This window comes from Heliangelus exortis, chromosome 3 (assembly GCF_036169615.1).
Source record: "Heliangelus exortis chromosome 3, bHelExo1.hap1, whole genome shotgun sequence".
Classification (NCBI taxonomy): domain Eukaryota; kingdom Metazoa; phylum Chordata; class Aves; order Apodiformes; family Trochilidae; genus Heliangelus; species Heliangelus exortis.
Genome location: NC_092424.1, coordinates 12,119,964 through 12,143,427, shown reverse-complemented (window position 1 = coordinate 12,143,427; position 23,464 = coordinate 12,119,964). Strand labels below are relative to the sequence as shown.

General features: G+C 35.6%; 1 protein-coding gene across 10 annotated transcripts in view; it reads right to left on the bottom strand.

The window, feature by feature from the left end:
- The window catches only part of BIRC6 (baculoviral IAP repeat containing 6), a 155,914-nt gene that overhangs the window by 69,673 nt on the left and 62,777 nt on the right, over nt 1-23,464 (bottom strand). For 6 of the 10 annotated variants that reach the window (XM_071739197.1, XM_071739202.1, XM_071739204.1 and 3 more), the window contains exons 32-51: nt 22,423-22,560; nt 21,549-21,691; nt 20,970-21,101; nt 19,480-19,695; nt 18,945-19,128; nt 18,365-18,520; nt 18,040-18,173; nt 16,425-16,578; nt 15,613-15,729; nt 14,529-14,683; nt 13,257-13,383; nt 12,313-12,423; nt 10,704-10,837; nt 9,535-9,662; nt 6,842-7,404; nt 4,269-4,444; nt 3,623-3,719; nt 3,243-3,437; nt 1,460-1,660; nt 590-869 (exon numbers count right to left, since the gene is read on the bottom strand). In XM_071739197.1, coding sequence (XP_071595298.1) covers nt 590-869; nt 1,460-1,660; nt 3,243-3,437; nt 3,623-3,719; nt 4,269-4,444; nt 6,842-7,404; nt 9,535-9,662; nt 10,704-10,837; nt 12,313-12,423; nt 13,257-13,383; nt 14,529-14,683; nt 15,613-15,729; nt 16,425-16,578; nt 18,040-18,173; nt 18,365-18,520; nt 18,945-19,128; nt 19,480-19,695; nt 20,970-21,101; nt 21,549-21,691; nt 22,423-22,560 — 3,541 coding nt within the window. The remainder of the gene's footprint in view (nt 1-589; nt 870-1,459; nt 1,661-3,242; nt 3,438-3,622; nt 3,720-4,268; nt 4,445-6,841; nt 7,405-9,534; nt 9,663-10,703; nt 10,838-12,312; nt 12,424-13,256; nt 13,384-14,528; nt 14,684-15,612; nt 15,730-16,424; nt 16,579-18,039; nt 18,174-18,364; nt 18,521-18,944; nt 19,129-19,479; nt 19,696-20,969; nt 21,102-21,548; nt 21,692-22,422; nt 22,561-23,464) is intronic. The other 4 variants (XM_071739199.1, XM_071739201.1, XM_071739203.1 and 1 more) reach the window with 2 other exon arrangements.

Genomic DNA, 23,464 nt, shown 5'->3' with positions numbered 1-23,464 from the left:
TTTTTACATTAAAAATGAGCACAAAAGTCAGGATGCCACCTAACCAAATAAAAGCTGTTGAAAAGAAATCTTGCTGATGTGTGAGAATCACAACAGCATTCAGTTCCTATTTGTCAAATGTTTGCAATCAGAAATATTAGATATGACTTCCACAAACCATCCTTTTGTCCTATTTCTATCCCTGCTCCAAAACTTATGTAATTCCATTGACTTCTGTAAGGATAAGAAGCATGTTGGTATTTCAGTTTTTTTGACAACTGCCTATCCATTAATAATAAAGAATGCAACTCTGAATGCTTTCCTAATATATTCTTCCATCACTTCAGAGACAAGACACAGCCTTTCAGCCTTCTTATATATGCAGATTAAGCATGCTGCCAAAAAAAGTGAGTAGCAGTGCTTATGTTACTGTTAAAAAAAAAAAAGCACACAAGCTTTTACATTCTGTAAATGTTAAAATTCAACTACCAAAACAGGTACACATGAATACAGTTTGTTTATGAAAGATCTCAGAGCAGACACACCGTTTTAGAAACCCCATAAACATCAAGTGGCACAAACATGCCTCTGGCTAATGCTAGAAGCTTACCTTGTTTTAGAGACCTGATCCTCAGAAGGAAGGAATGGATTATTGACAGTTGCAGATGAGGTGTTTCCAAAGGCTGTGAGGCCCAACAGTTTGATCTGAGAGAGGCCGAGTGTACTGGCGTCCCGAGGACGATGGAGACGGAGGCAGACAGCTGAGGCAACTTCAGCTTTTACCAGCTGGATTTTTATATACGTGAGACCACTTGTGATAACAGGAGTTGACAAAGGTAACATATTGACTCCATCTGCGCTTATTTCAACAGATACTGATGAAGGGCAAGCTATGGAGTAAGATAAGAACTATTTAAGAACCTGTACTGGTTTGAATTTTAAGTCTTAGACATGTATCCCTGTTCAAAACACAGATGACTGGAATGATCTGAGGCAAAAACAACTTCAGAACTGCAGCTGTGAGATCATGTATGTCAAAATGCATGAGCATTTTGATACCTTGTGTACAGTTGATTTCAAAGGCTTAAGACGAAGAAAAGTCCTGTCAGTGTAAATGCCACATTTCCCTAGCAAGCCTGTGACAGTAGGAGCTGAAAATCTCATCCTTTATTCCAACTACAATATAAAACCCTTTTGCCTCAAAACCCCTGACCAGTATCACCTCATTTCTAGAGAACTATGACATGGGGTTTTGGTATATTCAACCATATTAATATCACAATATCTGTACTAAGCTAGCAGAAATCAGGCCTTCAATTTTCACGTAAAGCAGAACTAGCAAGCTTGTCAACTTATTTTACAAGCATTCTTTAAACAACCAATCAGTTTTAGTTACCTCTGATTATACTCTTTGAAGCACTTCTAAATTTTCAGACCTTCAAATTTTCAGACCAGCATCAAGTTCAGTGAAACTACTTACTTGCCAGGGAGGCCAGGTGAGGCTGGATGTGGATCTCCTTGAGCAGCACAGCTGCAGGAAGGTGAATTGTGAGGTCACACCAAGCTTCCTCAGGTAAAAATATGTACGACCAGGCTGCAGACCGAGCCCGTCTGTGGGGTGGAGTGGCCTGCAACAAGACTTCAGCAGGCTGGGCAGTGGGACTGCTCGAGGTGATTGAACCTTCAAAACCAGCACCATTAACATTGGTTAATAATGCTTATTAATAAAACCAAGATTAATTTACAATTTGACCAGTGGAAAGCACTTTCCCCCTCTATCTCATCTGTTTTTGGTTCACCGGTAACATCCCATGTCTAATAATGACAACTGCTGAGATACTTTTCTTTTGCCCTTAGACTGTTCTACACAGGCAGTTTACATATCCAAATGCACGTGCTTGAAAATATGCTAGGGTACACTTGCTACCAAAATCCTAAAGTTTCTAACAAGAGTTCATTACAAAAACAAACCAAAAAGGTGCATGTTTAACAATATGCTCACAGTTAGAACTCAGTTATTTCATAGTTAATATAATGGAGGCTTTGAAGTTTAAATACTATAATGATAACCTAAATGACTGCATAACAAAAATCTGCAAACCTTTTTCTTTAAAAAAGTTCGTTTCACATAAAAACTTATTCCAAAAAGGACCCTGGGATCATAAAAAACTCTGACCACAGCAGCATCTTATTTTTCTAATCTTCACACAACTTAAGAATGAATTACAAAGATCTAGGGTATGTCTTATTTATTGAATCATAGTGTAATAATGAGGACAAACAATTTACTTTCAGAAACATACTGCTAACTGAAGTAAAATAGTAAGATAGACGCACCTGTAGCAGAACATTTGCAAGGTAGGAAATAAAGGGATGCAAGAACCCACCACCATATGTGCTAGGATTTTTACTCCTTAAAGTAACTAAAGTACCAATATTTGTAGGATTCTTAAATCTACCTTTTAAGAATTTGTGAAGAAGAAGGTAGCTTTCTAATAGCTAAACAAATGTCCTTTTTTAAAATTAATTTTTTATTATTGACTACTATTATTGACACTGAATGACAGCAATGAATAGATTTCTCTCGTCTGACAATTTTCCAGATTTAAAAAAATAATCCTTTCTTTCTCTCCATACTGTGAGACACACTGTATGAATTCAGTAATGGGCTATGCTTGGCTAGTAGGCAGCAATATTAAGACACCAGTAGTGAAAAAGAGTCTCTGTCAAATATTGGAGCACAAAGACATCTTAGAACACATGCATATTAGTGAATTGGTAGCCAGTGCAGTGATCCCAAAGCAGCACTGCCATTTCTAACAAATGTTCATAAAGGCAACATCAGAGGTGCAGTTATAAGAGCAGCAATATCAGCCCTCACTCCAGCCTCTGCTGGAGGTTTACACTCATTCTTTTTCACCCAACTTTGCTATGCTTCTGCGATAGCTGTATCAGATCTGTGAAGTCAGTGAGTCTTAGCCTGTTTATAGCAAAAGCTGGGCTGGAACTGGCTATCCCCTGACCTAGGGGAGGAGGATGGTGTCTACCTTGATGCATGACTTTATCAAATACAAATGACTCCCTTTCCTTCTTTCCCCTATCCACATAAGGTCTTATTACCTGTGGAGGAGGGGCTAAACTCCTCACCCAACATCTTTTTGAAACAACAGCAACCTCTCTATCACAAAAATTTTCTTTAAGAACTTGATAAAGATTCAAAATGACCAGTAGATATTAATGTCAGAGAAAGAAGTATTACTTACCCAAAGGTGCAAAATTATGAATTCCTTCTGCATTATCAGGCTCAGAAGCCAGCACTCTAGCTTTTAAACTGCTGTCTGTTGCTTTGGTGGGACCAGAATCAAGAAATTTCATAATAGTTGAAACCATACTTCTTGCTGTGTTAACAATAGCTCTTGTGCTTGTTACCATGTTGTTACAAATAAGCTGAACACCACCTATGTAAAATGGAAGCGGGGGGGGGGAAAACCAACACATACAATAAGCATACAATAAATTCTAGGCAAACAAAGGCCAATTTAGTAAATCACTCCTCCAGACACCTATCTATATTCCTCTTCAAGTGCAGAAAAAAAAAATCAACAATAAACCTTTTGTTTGATGCAGCTAAGGGCATTCTTACCCATATCATGAAATGCCTTCAGTGCTTCACTTGTATCCAAAACTCGTAAAATGAACCAAAGCAGTGGCTCAGATAACTGACAAGTGGCGAGAGAACCCTAGAAGAAAAAGTTAAATTGAGTTTCATGCAAAATTATTATGACAGAAATACAGTTAGTTTCCCCTCTTAGTAAGCAAAAATCCCAGAGGGAAAAGGCCACCACAGCTGACCTCACTACTAAAAAATAGCATTATCATGCTCCATATGGCTCACTCCTGTGTAGAAGTCTTTGAGGTAAAGAAAAGATATAACTACCAGGGGTAAGCAGCTGAACAGAAATAAGAGTATTTAGCATTTAAAATACCCACTAATATTAACACAATAAACGTGTTTCCCACCTGAAAATAATGAAACATTCAGTTAATCTTCAAGCCTTTTAGCCAAGAATATTTACAGCAAAGTTAAAATGTCCTTAGAGAAACAAGCTCTCTCTCTCTCTGTCATGCACAACAAGAGGGAGGCTTCATAACTTCTGGACCAAAGTGAAGTGAGGTTGGAAAAATGGTAATGTTTCTTCTACATATCACTAGATCAGGTTTTGGAGCTTACTGCAGGTTACAGACTACCTACAATTCCCTTCAACCACAACAGACCTAAGGGAACTCACCTGTCTTCCCATGTACCCACAGGCCATGTAGGTAAGAATTGGCTGAAGCATCACTTGCACTGTTGTTGCTTTTTTACTAAGTGTTGTCAGGATAGTGAACAACCCATCTCCAACTGATATTGCATCTAAGCCACCATGAAAGTTTTCATGTTTAGTGAGATGTAAGCCACTTGCACCTTAATGTAAACAGAAACAGTTCAATGGTCAAAAGCTGAGACCTAACCAACCATTGACAGAACATAAGAGAACTCAAGGATATTTAAATTTCTTTTCAGTTAAATGTTCATATGGATTTTACAAACATTGAATAGGCCAGTTTTTGGGATCACATAGATTGCTATTGGTGTTCCCAGACACACGCTACCTTTACAGTATGAATAGGAAGACTTGACCCTGGAAGTCTAAGACCATACAAATAACTGTAATTAGTGAAGGAAACAGAATAAAAGCTGCAATAATTGGAACCACTCCTAGCCAGAAGCAACTAACAAGTACTTAATATTTTTTCAGATAACAACAGAAGTGCTATTTTTCAGCCCAAAATACCTCAAAATCATTTAACATTTATACTTCCCTTGGCAATATATCTCCCAGAATCTTCCTTCTCAGTGTTACAGCCCATGACTTATAAACGTGGATTTACTGAATATCAATACTCAGCAATATTGATTAAACATTTCAGAAACTGAGGACAGAAAGCAAAAGAACAGTCTTCCTAAGGAAAAATCACCTCTGACATCGTCTTACAAAGTATACGACATCAATCCAGAAGAGCTTTTAAAAGTGGTTTTAGACTGCAAGATAATTGACAGCTGTAGTACTTTAATCACCTCCAAACAGTCAAGAAAGAAAATATTGATAAGCAGTGGATGCATGGAAAAGTGGACGCAGGGAAAGTTTTAAGACATACTCTGCACAGTCTAGAAAAGTTAATGGAGTGAATGAGTTAATGGCGTTAATGGAGCTGAAGCCAGCTAAGGTGGGTTTTCTGTGAAAACTGAGGTGAGGTAGACTGGGAGGGGAACACTGGTACTTTTATGATTTTCGTAAATCTGTCAATGGCAGAGCATAAAAACCTAATGAAATAAACAAAGAAAATGGTCATAAAAGGAAATACAACAAATGCTTTAACTCATGTGCAAGAGAATTTCTCAAGTCCATCCTGCTTCCTGATCAGCTGGTTTGCCAGGTGCAGAAAATTAGCATGAATTTTTACACCAGAGTCACTGTTTATCAGTACACATCTGCAGATGTCTTCTTGTTTATTTTTCCTGTGTAACTAGCATTCTGCACTATGTATTACATAGTTACTACTACATGCTGATAACTTAATTTTTGGATCATACATAGCCCTGGTTGCAGTCTTGGAGATACGTTTTGTTCACTGAAATTGTCTGGAGAGATCTTAAAACAGTTGTTCATGATGGTGCAAAAACTCCAAATAGCTGTGTTAGATCTTTCCAAAATACACATACAAATTAGTTTCAATAACCTACACGACTTTGGGAGGAATATAGCTGGCGCAGTATCTTGAAATCAGTGAAAAACATTTTGAAACAACACTATTTTTCAAAATAGCCTTTTTAAAACTGCAAAACTGCTGGACAGAAATTGGTGGTTTAGAAAGATGTCAAAGTTCAGGAAAAGAGTATTTGAATTTCAGTCCAAAGAAACACATAGTGAGAACAAGCCATCGTTCTCAGCCTGTGGTTTAATTTCTGCAAATAAACTGTCCTGTCCACAAGGAAATCCTATCCACTCTTCCTTCCATAAGGAAGTTACATAAAGGAAGCCTCTCTGAGAAGACAGACCTTAGGTACACATCTGACAAACAGCAACTTTACTGTTCAAGTATAGTCAGCCTCCACACTTGTTCATAAAAGGAAGATCTCACTTGCAAATATATGACCTGAACAGTCAGAATATGATGTTAGTGAGACTTCTGGTAAAGCAGAGGAAGAGAAATGTTTACATATTCTGTGCACAGGCCACAATTGTAATTTGTATTTTTCAGAAATGATTTAAGAAATGGAAAGGACTGTAATGTAGTACATAGAGAACAACTGAAATAATGTGTCTATAGTACATGCTGAAGACCAATTCTAATCCATGCATAAAAGCATGAAATGGAAGCAGACTGAAATACAGGAAATTGCATTTAAACATAAGAAGAAGGTTTTTCTGCTTGAAAAATAATAGAATATTGTAACAGGTTGCTCAGGGCAGTTGTGGTGTTTCCACCCTTGAGAAATTAAAACCCCAACCAAACAAGGTATTGAATAACCTGCTCTGTGAAGAAGGCTCTGAGTTGATCCTCCTTTGTGAAGGGAGGTGGGACTACACAATCTCCTGAGGACCGTTTTAACACCAATAATTCTGAGATTCAGGAAATCCCAATGCATTCTTGGTTTATTTTAATTATTGTCTCCCATCTCATGTTAGTTTTTTTCATATACTTATTCCCCCCTTTTTCTTATCTGTCTCTTTTTTCCTGTCATTTCTGTGACACATTCTTTCAGTTTTACGGTTTCATCACCCCAAAAGATCTTCTGCTTTATTTTAAAAATACTTACCAATAATCATTGCCATAGCACTGCTGTTACACTGGCCAAGCGCAGACAAAATCTGGCTCATAATTTGTTGATTGGCCAACACCAGGTCTGCCACATATGCAGTTGATCCTTGAGTATTAGGGTTACTTCCATTGCCATCTTTGCCTCCCGAAACCTTTTCTTCATCAGACACACTGTCAGTAGTACTGCTTGCTACTGGAACTCGAGCACTATATTCTCGGTTACTAGAAAGTGGCAGTTGAACTAAAATGTTGACCAGCTTTAACAAATCAAACATAAGCTGATCTCTTGTCATTTCTCCACAAACTGCTTTGGCATCACCTGGACGGATAATATTGGCAAAGAGCCCTCCAAAACATGCTCGAGCCCCTACGGAGCTGTCTGAGCCGCTGCGAGACATCACCTTGTCCGAACACGTAATGTAATGATGCACTAGGAAGGTTATGGACTCAATTACTGCAGAAATAGTGCTAACTGATACAACTTCAAAATTCTGTTCCAGTGTAAATTCCAAGAGTTTCACTTGTGCATCCAAAGGTCCCTGGCCTGTTTGGAAAGCACCCCTGAAATAATAATTACAAAAAAAAAAGAGAGAAAGTTATTTTACTTTTCAATATTAACAAGTTAAACAAGTTTTGTTATTTGGATTTTTTCCTTGATTTTTCAGAATCAAAAAGCACACCAGACTTCCAATAAATAAAAATCTAGCCATTTTCAGAAGTACATGTTGATCTATAATCTGATCTTCCACCTGAGTCAAGCCTTCATTACCTTTTAATGTATTATTACACTCCCTGTCAAACCTGCTGATCCCTGTTTTGGGGTTTTTTTTGTTTTTTTTTAATAATTAATTTTATTTTGTAGGTATAGGCTTGGTAGTCCTGTTCTGTTGTGGGTGAAAAGTCTCATGTTTGCAGGAAAACTTCACGGGAAGAAGTCATCTGATATTTTAACATAAGATTATATGTTTTCTAACAGGAAATAATAATGGAGTTTTTATCCCGTTTTTTCCCCCCTACGGTAGAAAGAAGAATGACCAGGTTTTAGCTTTTTAAACAGTAACTATACATAAGACCATGAGAAGGTACTCAAACTATCACAGGTTGATAGGAATACAGATAAATTGATTTTCCCAAGACCTTTTACTCTACAAAACAAACCATTTGAATCAGTATATTTGAAATAAACTAATGCTAATTCCTGAAGAGTGAGTTACTGATTTTTCATACATTTCCCTGTGTCTCTGGACTTATATAAATCCTATCATAACTTTTAGAATCAAATACAGAACAAAACATTACATAAAAATAGCCTCAAAGAAAATATTTAGCATTTAATTAGTTCCAACTTTAAAAATACTGCTTTTCTTCACAACCAGCCTTACCGCAAAATCACAGAACTGTCATGGTTGGAAAAGACCTCTAAGATCAACAGTCAACACAAACAAAAAATGCTTTTAATGCTTTCATCAGGCATGGTATACTCCCAATAATTACCTGAGGTTACAGAAATAAACATCTAAATGCTTTTCTGGTGCTATGCTTCCACTTTATAATATTTCAGTCCCACCTTTCGTATGTTTCAAAAAAGCCCTAGCAAATTAACAAGAACTGGCCTTTGAGTGGTCCCATTAGATTGTTTCAAATGAAGTATGGCATGCAGGCACTCATACTGATATTCACTGCCAATTAATGATTTTATTGTACTATGGCATTTTTTGTCTAAGTGACTGATCATCAATGTAACCTGGTAAACACCACCTATTCAATTTAAGTTACTATGGTAAAATCTCTTAGAGGAGGCCAAAGCTGTTTTCTCTAAGATTAAAGAATAGATAACACCAAAGTGCCACCTACTGGGAAGCCAGAATCTGGGGAAGCTCTTCCCTTATTATATGAAGCTTTTGTCTGGGGATGAGCAGAACCAATACCAGAGAGAAATGATAATTCCTAATGTACTTCAGAACAAACAATTGTCACATTTCCAGTGTGCTGCTGAACACACAATGGTCATGGGCCCTAGCCCTGAGGAAGTAGAGCTGTAAAAGATTGTTGCCAGCAGCACTTCTCTACACTAGTGGGGAGATAAGACATCAGTAGGCCCCAAAAGGACCCTGGGGCACACAAGGTTTTCCACTGCTGTGTGAGGAAAAAGGAGACAAAGCAATATATATATATATATATGCACATTCCATGAACAGGAATATGCATACATACTTCATCCTAACATGTTGCAAGAGCCATCCATATTATTTCCACAAACAAATAATTTATAGACTTTTCCACTAATTAAGGCCTCTGAGAATGCTTTTTTCTCTTTGTAATAGTTAAGGTCATCAACAGCACCCTTATTAAAATAAGAGATTACTTGATCAAAGCCTACATCTTAGCTGTAGGCTAAAAATTCAGTCTAAACAACTGTTTAGTGCTTCTAAACTCATTACTCACTGTCCCTCACACATGAATTGCAGTCTGGAATCCACATATGGATTCCAGTCTCACTTTTCCAGTGAGAAGTAACTGGAAGTAACCCAGATTCTGCTGATAGTGCTGTAGCAACACCTACAACCTCCACCCATATATAACTTGACAGCATGACAGGGTGGCACAAACTCATCTTAGTTGTGATTCACACTCATACAGATTTTAAAGATCAAGACTCAGGAAAGGAAGAAAAAAATAGTGAAGATTTACCTTTCTGTTGAGAGTATATGTATTAATTTCAGTAAAAATTCACTGAACATCTGAGGACAAGTTGAAGAAAGGTGCACTTGTAATCGAGTAAGAAATTCTTGCATAGCTTGTGTCGCTGTTGGCCCAACCTAGAGAGAAAGGCATTTAATAAGTATTATATAAAACTGAAATGTCTTCAAGAACATTAAGTAGTATCTAGCAAGAACATTTTCTTAGAATAGAAAAGTATTATGTAGCTTCATTTGCTTTCTGAAAAATTTTACAGGGTTTTCACAGGAGAACTAGTCCACATAAATTTGTGTTTTCTATTACTAAACTTGAGTTAAAAGCAAACAATTCACTTCTTAGCCTAAGACTTATTTTGCAACTTTATACTATCTTTTCATTAATGCAAACTGTATTTCATATAGTATATGTACCTGTGCTAATCTGAATGTCTTTTCACAAAGTACACATTTGCACATAAGTGCTTTTATATAATGGTACTGCACAATGTTTAAGTTCTGGAAAAGAAAATGCAATTTCTGGAAAATCTTCTGAAGGATACCAGCATTTTTTCTGTTTCCTAAACTAAGTGTTTCTGAGATATTGTTAAATATTACATTCAATTGAGTTAGCTTTGACTTTTTAAATGTCTATTACCAGATCTTAAAAAAAAACTGCAAAAAGAAAAAAAATGTAAGCTAAAATTGGGAGAAACGGTAGATGCCACATGAATTCTGAAACAAGCAGAAAATAAAAGCATAATTTTCACTTATGTAATTATTAGAGATTTATACTTAACATTCATTGGCATTTTTATCCCAACCCAACAAGGTTTTGGAAACATAACTGAACTCTTACTTTTTTCAAGCATGTAACTAAAGAATTCTAACATGTAACATATTCACAGATACAACACATGACATTCTCTCCCTATGGCAGGTCTCCAGATACTTGCAAAAATATATGATCACTATTCAGAGTACATCACCAGCATGAACTTTCCTGTGGTTTCTCACCAGAACCCACTAAGCCTACAGCAAAAAATCCTGAAACAAGCCTGAAACAATATAATACATGATGAATATCACAATGAGTAACACAACTGACATCAACTATACTGACGTAACCAAATGTACTGAAATCCTATTACACAGAGTTTTTCTCTTACTTTCGTTGGTAGTTACCTGTGGGCTGTGTTGATTTGTTCCATGCGGATTAGTGCCGGAAAGAAATTTCACCAACACATGAATGAGGTTTGGATCTGACACCAACAATTGGGCAGTACTTTCCTGAGCTCCAATGGCACTGCTTGGACCAGCTAAAAAATAAAGACAAAAAGTAAATCTGTAATCTTAAGCATTCAGTTGAAATCAAACATTTACACTGCATATCCCTGTAATTATTTCCTGATTCTTATAAAACTCCAACATGGAACAGTTCCTCAAAAGAATCCAAGTCATAGCAGTTGCTTCTGAGCATCTTTACATTTACATCAGCACTAAGTGACCACAGTCAACTGCCTAAGACACTCCCACAAACATGCAGCTGCCTCCAGTGTCAGAGCACAACACTGCACCTTGTAACACTCGAGACTGACTTACCTATAGTCTCAGTGATACCTACAGCACAATTTTTGGAAATTGCTAGTCTGCAGTTACAAATTGGAGTGTGGAAAATATACATGGGTGTTAACTGCAGTCACTGTTATTCTACAGATCAGGTCACATTCTGTTCTCAAATACCAGGAATAAGATGCAGGTTGTAGTTTGAGAATACCACTTAAGTCTCTTCCATTAGTTTATTCATAGCTCTATGGCTTCAACTAAGAGCAAACATTTCACCAGATTTTTGTGAGACTAATCTCTAAATGACATCAAAGAAAAGGGACAGAAAATGAAAACCTGAAGTAAAAAGTGCATCCCAAAGGCAATGATACAAAATGGCACATATGAAAAAAAGATTCATAAGCATCTTGGAGGAAAACTGTGACAATTAGCTTTACAACCACAGGATCACAAATTGTTTTGTAGCAGGTAGCTCTGTGGTTCCTTCTATAATTACCATCCTTAGGCATATGCTGCATATACTCGGAGTGAAATCCAAATTTATAAGAGTTCTGACTTGGTCCAACATACAGAGTTTGTAGTTTCCAAGTCTTTACTGTCTGACATCTTCTTAAGCCTTAAGGACAAGGCCACCAAAGCATTTTGTACAACAGCTACCCTATGATAACGAGCCATTTAGAAGCTTAATTTGGTAATTTAAAAATTACATCCTTTAATTTCTACCTTGTGGCAAAATCTCATTCACAAAGAAAGATTATTTCCAGTGTGCTACAGAGCAATAAGATAATCAGGTGTGCCCAGGGAAACAGAATTAAATTAAGGGCCGGATTTTTTTCTTCAATAGATTCAGCTTCTGGGTGCTTATTTTCAGATGGCTTAACATAAGCAAACACCAATGCCCTGCATATTCACAAAAATACACCTACTGCCTCAGAAAAACCTGAATATCACTGATAGCACTTTAATACTTCCTCTTTACTACCTCTTTGCATAATAAAAACTAATTCCCAAGGATCATTACCTAGCCCTAAAATTAATTTCTAGAAGACACTGTCAGTCTACTTATAAGGAAATTTTTTTTTTAAAATCACTAGGCTTTCAGTGTTCCATTTGACAAAAAGAAAGTTCTGCTAGTTTTCTGGATGCGAATCAACACTCATTTGTGTATCACTAAAATAAGCAACATAAAAAAAAAAAAACAACTAAACTGTGAACACCCAAAACTTACCATTAAGCTGCATATTTGTCATGAGAGTTAGGCTATGAAGCACAAGGCACCACGTCCGCAGTAAAGTATTAGGATACCATGCAAGAACTGACAGGAAGCTAGTTACTGAAGCTGTCAAGAAAAACAAGTTTTTCCAAGCATTAATCTTCAGGATATTACCATAAATTTCTTATTTTTAGTTTAAGATTCTACAGTGATTATCATCATTAGTATTATTATTTGTCATAGTTACTTTGTTTGCACTGTTATTGTTTCAGGAAATTAGGAAAGGAAGCCTCACCAACATTTCACAGAAACTGACCCACAGAGCTTTCTACAGTGACCAGATCCTGACAGCTCAAAGAAACAATGCAAATAAACTGGTTTAAAGATGCACTCATGGAAGGTTCATCATAGCAGGCATTACTGTTCTGGACTCACATCACAAGATACCACAGATTTTCTAAACTATACAGCATAAAATATTAAATAAGAAAAAAGTAGTAAAAAAAATCATATATATATATGTATTTGTACTAGATTAGTAGTCTGATGCCAAAAAAATAATAGGGTTTCCCCCCACTGCTGACCTCTTTGATAATAAAGTGATCATAGGACAGTATACAAGAAGACATTTGTCAGAGAAGCGTATGCATGTATACTGTTCAATTTAGACTAAGAGGTGTACTTTGAAAAGTCCTCTGGAAGGTAATGATGAGCTAAGAACCACAACTTGTATAATTTAGTTTCTAAAGAGATTGTACAAATTCAGTCATCTCTGTCATGCACTAGCTACACATTTTTCATGATAAGAAGATAATAAGCCGAAAGAACAAAGAAATTATCCAACACTGGTCTTATCAAGACTACTTATTATAATACTTTTTTTCTTATTAGCAAAAAATGAATACTTAAAAACCATAAATCTTCCAGAAAACTGATTTACCATATTTAAAATATTTTACCTTGGTTCAAGGAAATGACAGGTATTCGGTTAGCGTTATAAAGGAAAATATCAGCGCCACTATCTTTACTTCCAGAGGAGCTGGAATTCAGGCTTAATGTGAGCCATAACTGTAAAAGGGATTCAAGCTGAAAAAAAGGGGAAAAAAACCACTATCAGACCATACTCAAGTGTTTTTTCCAGAACTTCAAAGCATAAAATGTTATCCATTTTCATTTTAAAAGCCTTATCTACATTTTCAGCTAATACTATTTCACTGATAACACATACACACTATCTCTCCTTTACGGGGTTTGAAGCTTCTGATAAACACAATAATAAAGGCCTATTCAACATAACTAGCAAACAGTTCCTCTATATATTTGTAACTGATTCGTTTTAAATACAGAAAAAGGAACCCTACACACTGGTCAGAAATGTTTGTAATATCATCTTACACCCATAACACATTTTGGAATGTCTCAATATAGTCAAGTCATGTTTATCAGTCAACCAAAATTATTCAAAAGGCCAGTTTAATTACTGGGAAACCTTCCTTAGTATCAAGAGACACTGATGTTCGCTCTGAATAACTCCCTTGAGGAAAATAAATATTTAGATATTCTGGGGAATCATCAAGGTCTTTTACAGCAAGGTACTCTTTTGGATGAGATATTTAAAGAACAATTAAGGGATGAAGCCAGCCACCCAATTAAAATATAAACAGGAAGGCAGGTACCTAATCACTCATATATAGTAAGCATGGCATTCCTTTGTAGGCATTAAGGAAAGAATTGCTAAACCAATGATTTTTCCAACAGCATACTTTAAATTTAAACACTTATGATCATTGGGTAATTCAGGTTGGAAGGGACCTCTGGAGGTTATTCAATCCAATCTTCTGCTCAAAGAAGAGCCAAAGACAATGTCAAACTGGGTTGCTTGGGGCTTTTTCTATCTGGGTTATGAAAACCTCCACAGATGGAGGCTGCACACTTAATGACACTCTTCACTAACAAGCCAAGAATTTTCTTTAAGTAAATATATGAATTGGTTTTTTACATATGAAAATATATATCCACTTTTTTTACTATAACTAGAAATGTCATATACATCATATGTATATGATACAAGCTTTCAGCAGTTAAGTCTATTCCACTATTGGTACTTTTGTTCACAATGGCCTCATAAACAATGAAGCACATAACAAAACTTACTTGCATAAGTGTAAGAAAACAACTTAAAATTTAGAGAGAAATTCTACTAAAACATTTCAAAGTTTGTAATTCTATACCTGAACATGGTGGACTTGCAGCATGGAAAAGAGTTTGTTGAAGCATGCACTCAGCATAGGTATAGATGACAACTGTACAATCAACTGGGAATTTTGGTTAGCAGCATGTAATCCTCTTAGCAAGGAATCATCTGTTCCACTAGGAGACTGGCTTACTAAAAAACAAAACAAAAAGTACCACCCCATCCTGAATTATTTTATAAAAATTGCTATACGTAATTCCTTCTATTTCCTTGCATTTTAGATTTCAGGGAAACGCTTATTATATAATTTAGAAACATGTTCCATGTGGTCTTCAGCTGATTTGGACTACTACCATACTGTGAAAGGCTTACTTCAAGACATCTCCATCTTAATAAAAAGGGTTTGGAGATCCCACACAAATCCATTTTCACAGTTCTTGCTAACCACATACTATAGGAGTGTCCTGATAACACAATGGTAAGATGACCAATTGGTACATCTCTTTCATGCATTATGGTAGAATTATTGCAGTCAATAACAAACATTCAGAGGACAAAGGTTGTGGTTGTCACTAAGCCTACTCCATCATCAGATACCCAATTAGTGACTGCATGCATATTAAGGGACCTGGACTGCACATCTTAACAAGACAGGCAGTGCAACCTCATTGACAGTTATCTTCAAAAATAATGAGTGTTTTTATAATATAAAACTTACTGAACAGCTGACTTTAAAATTCTATTCAAATGTTTCCACTTCTGTCACTGAATCAGTGAAACTATCACAGGAACTTTTAAAGAGCTAAAATTTCACAATGAATGCAAGAATGCTCAAAACCAGGAGACTGAAGATTCACTTGAACCTACATCAGAACACAATTCTCCATTGTAGTAAAAGAAATCCTGCATATTGGAACAATTTCCCCAAATGTCTAAAATATATGCATTCACATAACTTAAAAATCTAAATAAAGAAGTATCTCGAAAGCTCAGCCAAACAAGAAATTTCAAGCGAAATACAACTATTTCTAACCTGCTAATTGACTGCAGAAAAAATCAGTACAAATTTCAAAGCATCATGGTCATTATGGCAAGAGAAAGATTTGACAGTATGTACTTACATGCAGGTGATGTATTTGTTAATGCCTGTAGAATGGAATCAGCCTCCAGGGTGGACATCATCTTCAGCATCAGCTCAGCCTGCTGTTCAAGTCCAACTTCTAGGCGTGCATCTAAAGCTACACAAGGCAACAAGCAGGGTAAAACTGAATTATATCAAAGATATGTATTTACACACAACACAAATTAAACAGAAAAAACCCACCCTCAGTACCACTAACAGGAAGATTCACTTTCATATATGATAGAATCAGAACTGAATATAATAATCTTCCAGACGTGAAACACATTGCCAGGAAAAACACACATCTTTCTTTCCACAGCCACTTTAATATCACACATGACTAAACCTGCATATGATTAAGCCTGTTTTTCCTAATGTAATAGCTCCTAAACAAGAACCAAAAATCTGAATTTCCTCAGTGTTACAGTGGAAAGATCTGTCAACCCAGTTCGGTAGTAATTTTCCAAAACAAACTAGTGCACCACCTCTTTCTTGGGGTAGAGAAAACTATCCAAAATATCAGTCAATTAGAAAAGAGTTTCCAAGAGTTCCTAAGAAAACAGGAATTAGTTAAAACTACCTGCAAGTGTGTGCTCAACAATGTTAGAAAATAATATTTTCTGCTATGTTAGTCTGTTTTCAATATATACTTCAAAAAATATTTCTTAGTTATCACAGAAAAAATGTGGCAAATAGAAAATCTAATTCCTTCCACTTAATGTACACATTGAGATTGTTAACATAATTTGATATACTGAAGTGTCAAATACAGGAGAGAAACCCAGAGCAGAACTTTAGCTCACTGCTTACCTTGAGAGACTGACACGCTCACAGTCTGTGATCCATTTTTCTCTGTAGTTACTGGTGGTTTTGCAACTGGAATTCCAACGCCTCCGATGTAAGGGTTGTAATTGTAGGTGCCATAATCAGCACCCCAGTAATCATACCAGGTGCTACTTATAGGCTTCAGAAAAAACAAAAAAATAATGAACAGCGACTCTTAATACTGCCAAACTGAAAAACTTGTAATAGCTAACAACAAACACTGAAGTCACAAGAAATTAAATCGTGAAGATTGGATGTAATAGCTTTAGAAAATTTTGTTTCAATTTTTACTGCAGTATAAGATACTGGATTCTTAGTGATTGTTAAAATCCAGCAATGTTGTTAGCTGTCTCAAAAACACAAGACGACAATTTGAGAATGCTATCATCAGCTTTTAATCATGCATTTGTACTATTCTGTAAATTTGGAAGTGGTGTATCACACAGATATTTTGAGAAGTTATTTTTTTGCGGTAGAATGCTATATTATCAACTGTACTACCAAAGTACCTTGAAGCCTCAGTGAGGCTCAGGGATTATTTGTACTGGGCTCTGCAAAAGAAAGTTGAATAATCTCTAGCCAAGAGTCATAATTTCAGACACTAAGAAAGCATATGGCACCATATAGGACAAAAAAAAATAATAAATACAGTAATGTAAGACTGTATGAAGACAATCCAGTATGCTTGTCTTTTTAATGGCAAGATCCAGTAGCAACTGTAATTTTACAGATACAGAAGAAAGATAACAGAAGAAGAAAGATTAAGAATGAAGAAGTGTTTTTCCAGCTGTTTTTTACAGGACACCCAATCAGGTAGTAAGATCATGAGATACCTGATGGATGACATGAATTAAGCAGTACTGCCACATGAAATTATTGCAGAATGAAGAAAGAGGGAAACATCTATAATAAAAATTAAGCAGTAGATGGAATTTTTAGGAGAGTGACATTTAAAATAAAAATCTCTACATGATAGACGAACAGTGGAAAGACATACGAGGGAGTATAGAAAAGGAAGAAAATTTAGAGTTGTCTGTGAAAGTGGTGAAAAAATAAACTTAGGTTCAGTCAAATGAGACTGAAGATTTAAATCCATAGCAAGAAGAGTGGGAAAACTCCAAATGAGAGTGTCATTCTTATGGACAGAGAAAAAGAAACTCAATATTTTCTTACGAACAAAAATATTTTTTAATATATCTTGACAATATATTACATCTAAATGTAATTTTACTACTTCTGATATATTTGGCTTCCATTTTAAGTTTTGTTTTGTTTTTTAAGTTTTCCATTTTAATTGTATTTTTTCATTCTGCTTTTGTTGGCTTTCAGATGTACTGAAGTACGAGTAAACTCAGAATCTCTCGTCTATATGGATACCTTCATAAAAAGCAAAATATTTTGTGGTCAACTGAGATCTGGATACATCTGAGATTTGAACACTATCTTTACATTCTTTGCTGTTGTTCTACTTTAAATCTTTATAAAAAGCTAAGAGCAGGCCTAAGACCAAAAATGCCACTAAAGAAGAAGTGTCAGAGAGAAAGAAAGGATTTTACTATTGCACATGTAAAGGTATCCTGAAAACTCAGGTGTGTTATACCTTAAAGACTTTGGCTGCAAGGGGATCTTTTTCCAAATCAATATCCAAAGGATCAATATCAACTTCCATCAGGTCTTGCAGTAATTCAAGGTCAATGTCCTTATCTTTCTCCAAAGATGCCAAAGGTGGAGCACCTTTGAAAGATAAAGAGTGTTAATACTACCAAGTAAAAATTCTAAGCCATGATTAATATATACACATAATGGCTAATTAATATTACCAAAAATCATTTACAGGTATTTCGATAGGTGAGTAACAGCCAAGGGGTTTTTTGGGGTTTTTTCTTCAGTATACATATAAACACCAAGATGATGGAATAATTTACCTGTGATGTCATGTGTTAAAGGCTCATCAATTGATTCCACTAACTGAACTGTGGACTGCTGAAGAGAGTCATCAGAATCCCCAGCTGAAGCTCCAGCATCTTCTCCCAAAGCACTTTCTTCCATAGCTTCAGCTGCTATAGGTGCCAACAACTCTCCTATGTATCACATTAAGAAAAAACTGTTTGAAGCTTAATTCGTTACAAATTAACATCCCAGTGTCTAAAGCAGTATTTTCTTCAGATGTTTTTCTTCATCTAACTCTAAATCCTCCAAGGGCTACTTCTTCAAGTGGAGTAGTTCTGCATAATTTTCAAATTATAAATATTAAATATAAATATTTAACTTCCCAATGCACAAGTCATTAATTCAAGATTGTCAGTAATCCCAATTTTAGACTGGGTTTTTTACACTAATCTCCATTTTACGAAATTTTTTAAAATTTTTTTTTTTATTTTTTTAAAAAATTTATTCACTGTTAGTAGCATATGCACATTCTAACATAACAATAAAAACCCCTAAGGCATTACAGGCAGAACATTTTAAATGTAGTGTACATGCTGAAAATTACTAAAAACACACCTGCCAGAATATCCTGGAGCATACAAGTCAGAGAATACTGAGCCCATGCTCCTCCCCAAGAGATGTCTCCTCTGTTAAAGTCAGTTCCAACGAGAAGCAGCAATAATCTTTCCAACTGAGTCTCATTTACAATCTCACATAAATGAATTGTTGGTCTTGTAGCGTTTGCAATTCTAGCAAGAACCTTTTAAAAAAAGATATAAATGTCTATTCATATTTAACACTATGAATATATATAATAGTTTAAATGATTACTAGAGTTTGCTTACAAGTAAATCACATATTTCTATTAGTTTAAATTTTATAATTTTACAATTGCAATTAATTTAAAATATGTTTTTAAGTTCCTTTTCTACACAGTTTTGAAGCCATGATACTGTGTGTTACTCAGAAGGTGATGGATCAGAAAAACTATATTGCTGGAAATCAATGGAAATCTTAGTGCTACAGCTGATTTTTACCATCAAGCCTGCAAAAAGCTAGTTTAACGTGGTCTCCATTGCAACTACAGAGTGATATTCCATATTTTGATTACCTTACAGACAAATAGAAGTAAATCTGCATGACAAGTAAAGTCCATGGACAAGAGAAACAGTGCCAACTTCTGCACTACAGAAATACAACGTTCATGTGCCAGTGTAAATGGAAGTGGTTCAATTTCTGGAGTTTCCTTTGCTGTTGATACTTCTGTATCTAGAGTAGAACGAGGCCATTCTGCAGTCCGACGTAAGCGTATCAGGTCCTTGAAGTGCTGCAGAAAACAGTTAAATTTTAAAACTAACTTCCAAGTCTTTTCCCAGTAAAGATCTGAGACAGCAATAGTAGCAGCTATGAAATGTTAGCAAAAAAAAACCCAAAAAAACCTGATATATGAGAATCTGTAACGGAATTAAGGCATTACTGGTAGAAATTTGTTTTGGCAGCATGTCATCTCAGATGACACACTCAACCAAATTATCTATTTCTGCACAAGTGCCAATAAAACCTCTGTTTGCCCCAAAACACATTGAGAACATGTATTTTAGAAGTTTCTACCTATTTGCACACCTGCATATAAAACTATTGTTGTCATGAAGCAATCTGCATATAAAAATAGCTACTATGGAAATTTCCCCTTACAAGAACGCTGACTTCTCAGTTCTTCACATTATATCAACAATTTTTAACTTTCTCAATACCTGCAGGGTACAAATTCTCCATTAACCACAATGCATTGAACTAGTCTGATACTTGATTCAGGCTCTGAACTACAGCCTTTCTGACAGACAAATTCAAAAGGGGAAAAAAGGTGCTTTTAATAATTCTTCCTTCCACCCAGGGCACACATTCAGCAGCTCATTTCATTGTTATCAGCTACACAAGCAGCCTAAAATTAGGTAATGCAAATGCCTCTAATAACTTTGCTTTAGTAGTAGCCACTGAAGCTACCAGAGAACAAACTATTTACTAACACAAAGGTTTAAGCTTTCTCCTTAGTCATAGCTGAAAGTGATTAGCAGGCAAAGTAGTAAAAACTGCATGAAATGCAACTATCAAGTGCACAATAATACCATAACCAGATGTTAAGAGACTGCAAGGGGAAAACTCTTTAGTTCAACATGCTTTTTTGAAGCAACATGGCTGCTATAAAGTGAAACTTTAATAGCTGGACAGAATTTTTCAGCCAATGCCTTATTTAAAGGCATCTCCAGGGAGACCAGCAGTGGAGCAGCCCTCTGATATATCCTGCTGGAATAAAGCAGAAGATAGTGCAGGAAAGAACAGCTCATGACAAGCAGAGTTAGTGAAAACTTATGACTTTCTCTTTATGCTGATGTTTAAATTTTGGTTTTTGTTTGTTGGGTTTTTTCCCATAATCATTAAACTTCTAGATGGCTGCTGTTTTCAGCATCAGTATATACTTGATAGCAGCCATGATGAAACAACTTATTTTTAAAAGATCAATGTAAGACAAAAATGACTTTGCAGGAACAGGTCTTTTCACACAAAGGACAAGAAGTCAGTTACAGTTTCAGAGCATCATACCTTTGAAGTAGCCTGCTTTAGTTTTGCCTGTTCTACTAAAAGTTTGTATGATGATCCTTTGTTGCTTTGTATTTTCTCTTTTTCCATCTGTTCCACCAAAGCCTTCTGTTTTGCTTTTAATAAGTTAAGTTGCTAAAAAGAAAATGTTAATAGGAAAAAATGAAAATTTAAGCAATAAGATGTTAAAAGGATCAGTATGTTCATGTGATAGTAATCTCCAGTTCAAATTGTAACTTGAGCTTTTCAAATACAGTTTAAATATAATTTTAACTAAAACACTGTAAGAGTCTTCTAGCAGACCCAGAACAGATGAAGGTTAAGAACAGTATTTTTAAAGAAGCTCAAGACATACATGCCTAAGGTCATAGAACCTTCATGGTTGCATTTAGAAATGAAGATTTTGTCTCTTAACAATTACCAACTTTTTAATGTAGAAGAAGTTAGGCAGCCTTTAGCTACAGAATCAGGCCTATGCAAAAGCAAGGCTGAATGTGTCCCAAGGCCAACAAAGTTATTACATTATCTCATCTCTTGAAAGAATTTATAAATAAGATATACTTCCATGAAAATAGCCACTACCATGCTGGAAGTCACCTGTTTATGATGCACAAGCTGTTTTCTGATCTTTCGGGAATACAGTCTGTCTAGGCTACTGTTGCCTTTAGTAGATCTGCTCAGACTCTGAGTGTGAAGGCTATTATTTATAAAACTCCACTGGTTTCCTAATGGAAATAGGAAAAAAAAAGGAGATATTAATCCATCTTATTAAACCTCACTTAACTCCAGAGAAAAGCACTTAAGCTGCTGTATTGGTTAGCATCTCCATAAACTGTATACTACAGAAACAAGCAAAATATAACTCTTAGCGTTATGCAACTGTCACCACTGAGCATAACATTTCTATGTGATTTTAAAATGCAGTGGTACCATCTTGTTCTCATTATTTTTAAAACATACAAGAAATTAAGCAAGACTGTCTTAACTAAAAATACCTGAACAGCTTCCATAACACAAAAAACCTATAGTTTTCATATTTAGAAAAGCGATCAAGAAAACCAATAGCTAATCCAATTAAATAATAATAAACAGAAAAAAATGTGTTTAGAATTACTAGATAGAAATAACATAGCAAACACAAGTAATAAAATAATATTGTTGCCCAATCTCCCAATGCAAACCATCTCAACACAGTGTACTTTCAACTGCCAGGTCCCTGAGTGACAGGATAGTACACACACATTTTACAAATTAAAATCAATCCTGTATTTTTCACTTTCAAAAAAGTGACAGTTGTCGTATTTCTAAGGGAACATAAAGAAGCAGACAACAGTGCATATAAAATGATCACGTGTTTATAAAATCTCATTTTTCAATGGAATTAAAAATAGATTTTAATTATTGAACAGCTCACAAGCCAATATCCACAGAAGCAGGGTTTGCTAGTGTTACAGACCTGTCAAAAACCGTTCCCTCTCTTTTCCATTCAGAGGCTTCTTGGCTGTGGCTGCTTCATCTTCAACAGTAGCTACATAATCCAGTAGTCTGGACACCAGCATCACGACCCAGCTGATCATGGGAATGTCTAAAACTCCTTCAAAATAAACAGATTTGAGTGCTTTAACAAAGTTTTGAAGCCACAACAAACTAGTGGTTAAAGAAATCATAAAAAATAATCTGCTGGCACACATTTCACTAGGCTACAAGGATTCCATTCTACCCCCCCTTTTTTAATAAAAAAATGAGGATAAGAGGCTGAGCACTTACAAATGGGGGAAGAAATCAAGCATTCAGTACAACTCAGGTGCAAGAGGAAACATCACATGAAGTCAGAAGTCAAAAGCTTCACCTCTACTACTAAATCTAAATTTTTTAAGAGTAAAAAAAATCTATATCTAAATTTTCTAAACACCAAATGCAGAATGACATATAAATTAGATGTCTCAAATTCCAGTGTGCAATTCCTCCATCAACCAGGGCTCCAACAAGAAAGTTATAACGGTGCACACAAATACTTTCATTTTTACTTCCTTGTTAGTGTATTTTCCCATAGTCATTTGAACAAGATACAGAAAAAACAAGACTGAATTCAGAGCAGATAAACCCTGCTGGTGGCACTAATGACTTGCTACTTCCTATTTCAGTCTCACACATTAAATGCAGTATTTTTGTACAGGCAGAAGGAAAAAAGATATATCTTATGCATCATGCAAGAAAAATCATTGTGTACATGAGCAAATCTAGATGAATAGCTCTAAAGTGAACTCAAGAATACTTGATGAAGACCAGAAACCCACAATTAAAGACTACTTGATCACAGTCTTTAGCCAAATGGCATACTTTTATGTAATATTAATATAACAGAGTCATTAGTACTAGAGGTTACATGCGCATTTTCTGACCTGCATACTATGCTGAACCACATTTAACTACACTATGCACTGACCTCAAAAAAGCTTTAATCAAACTATTACTAATTCCAGATCAAACAAGAAAAC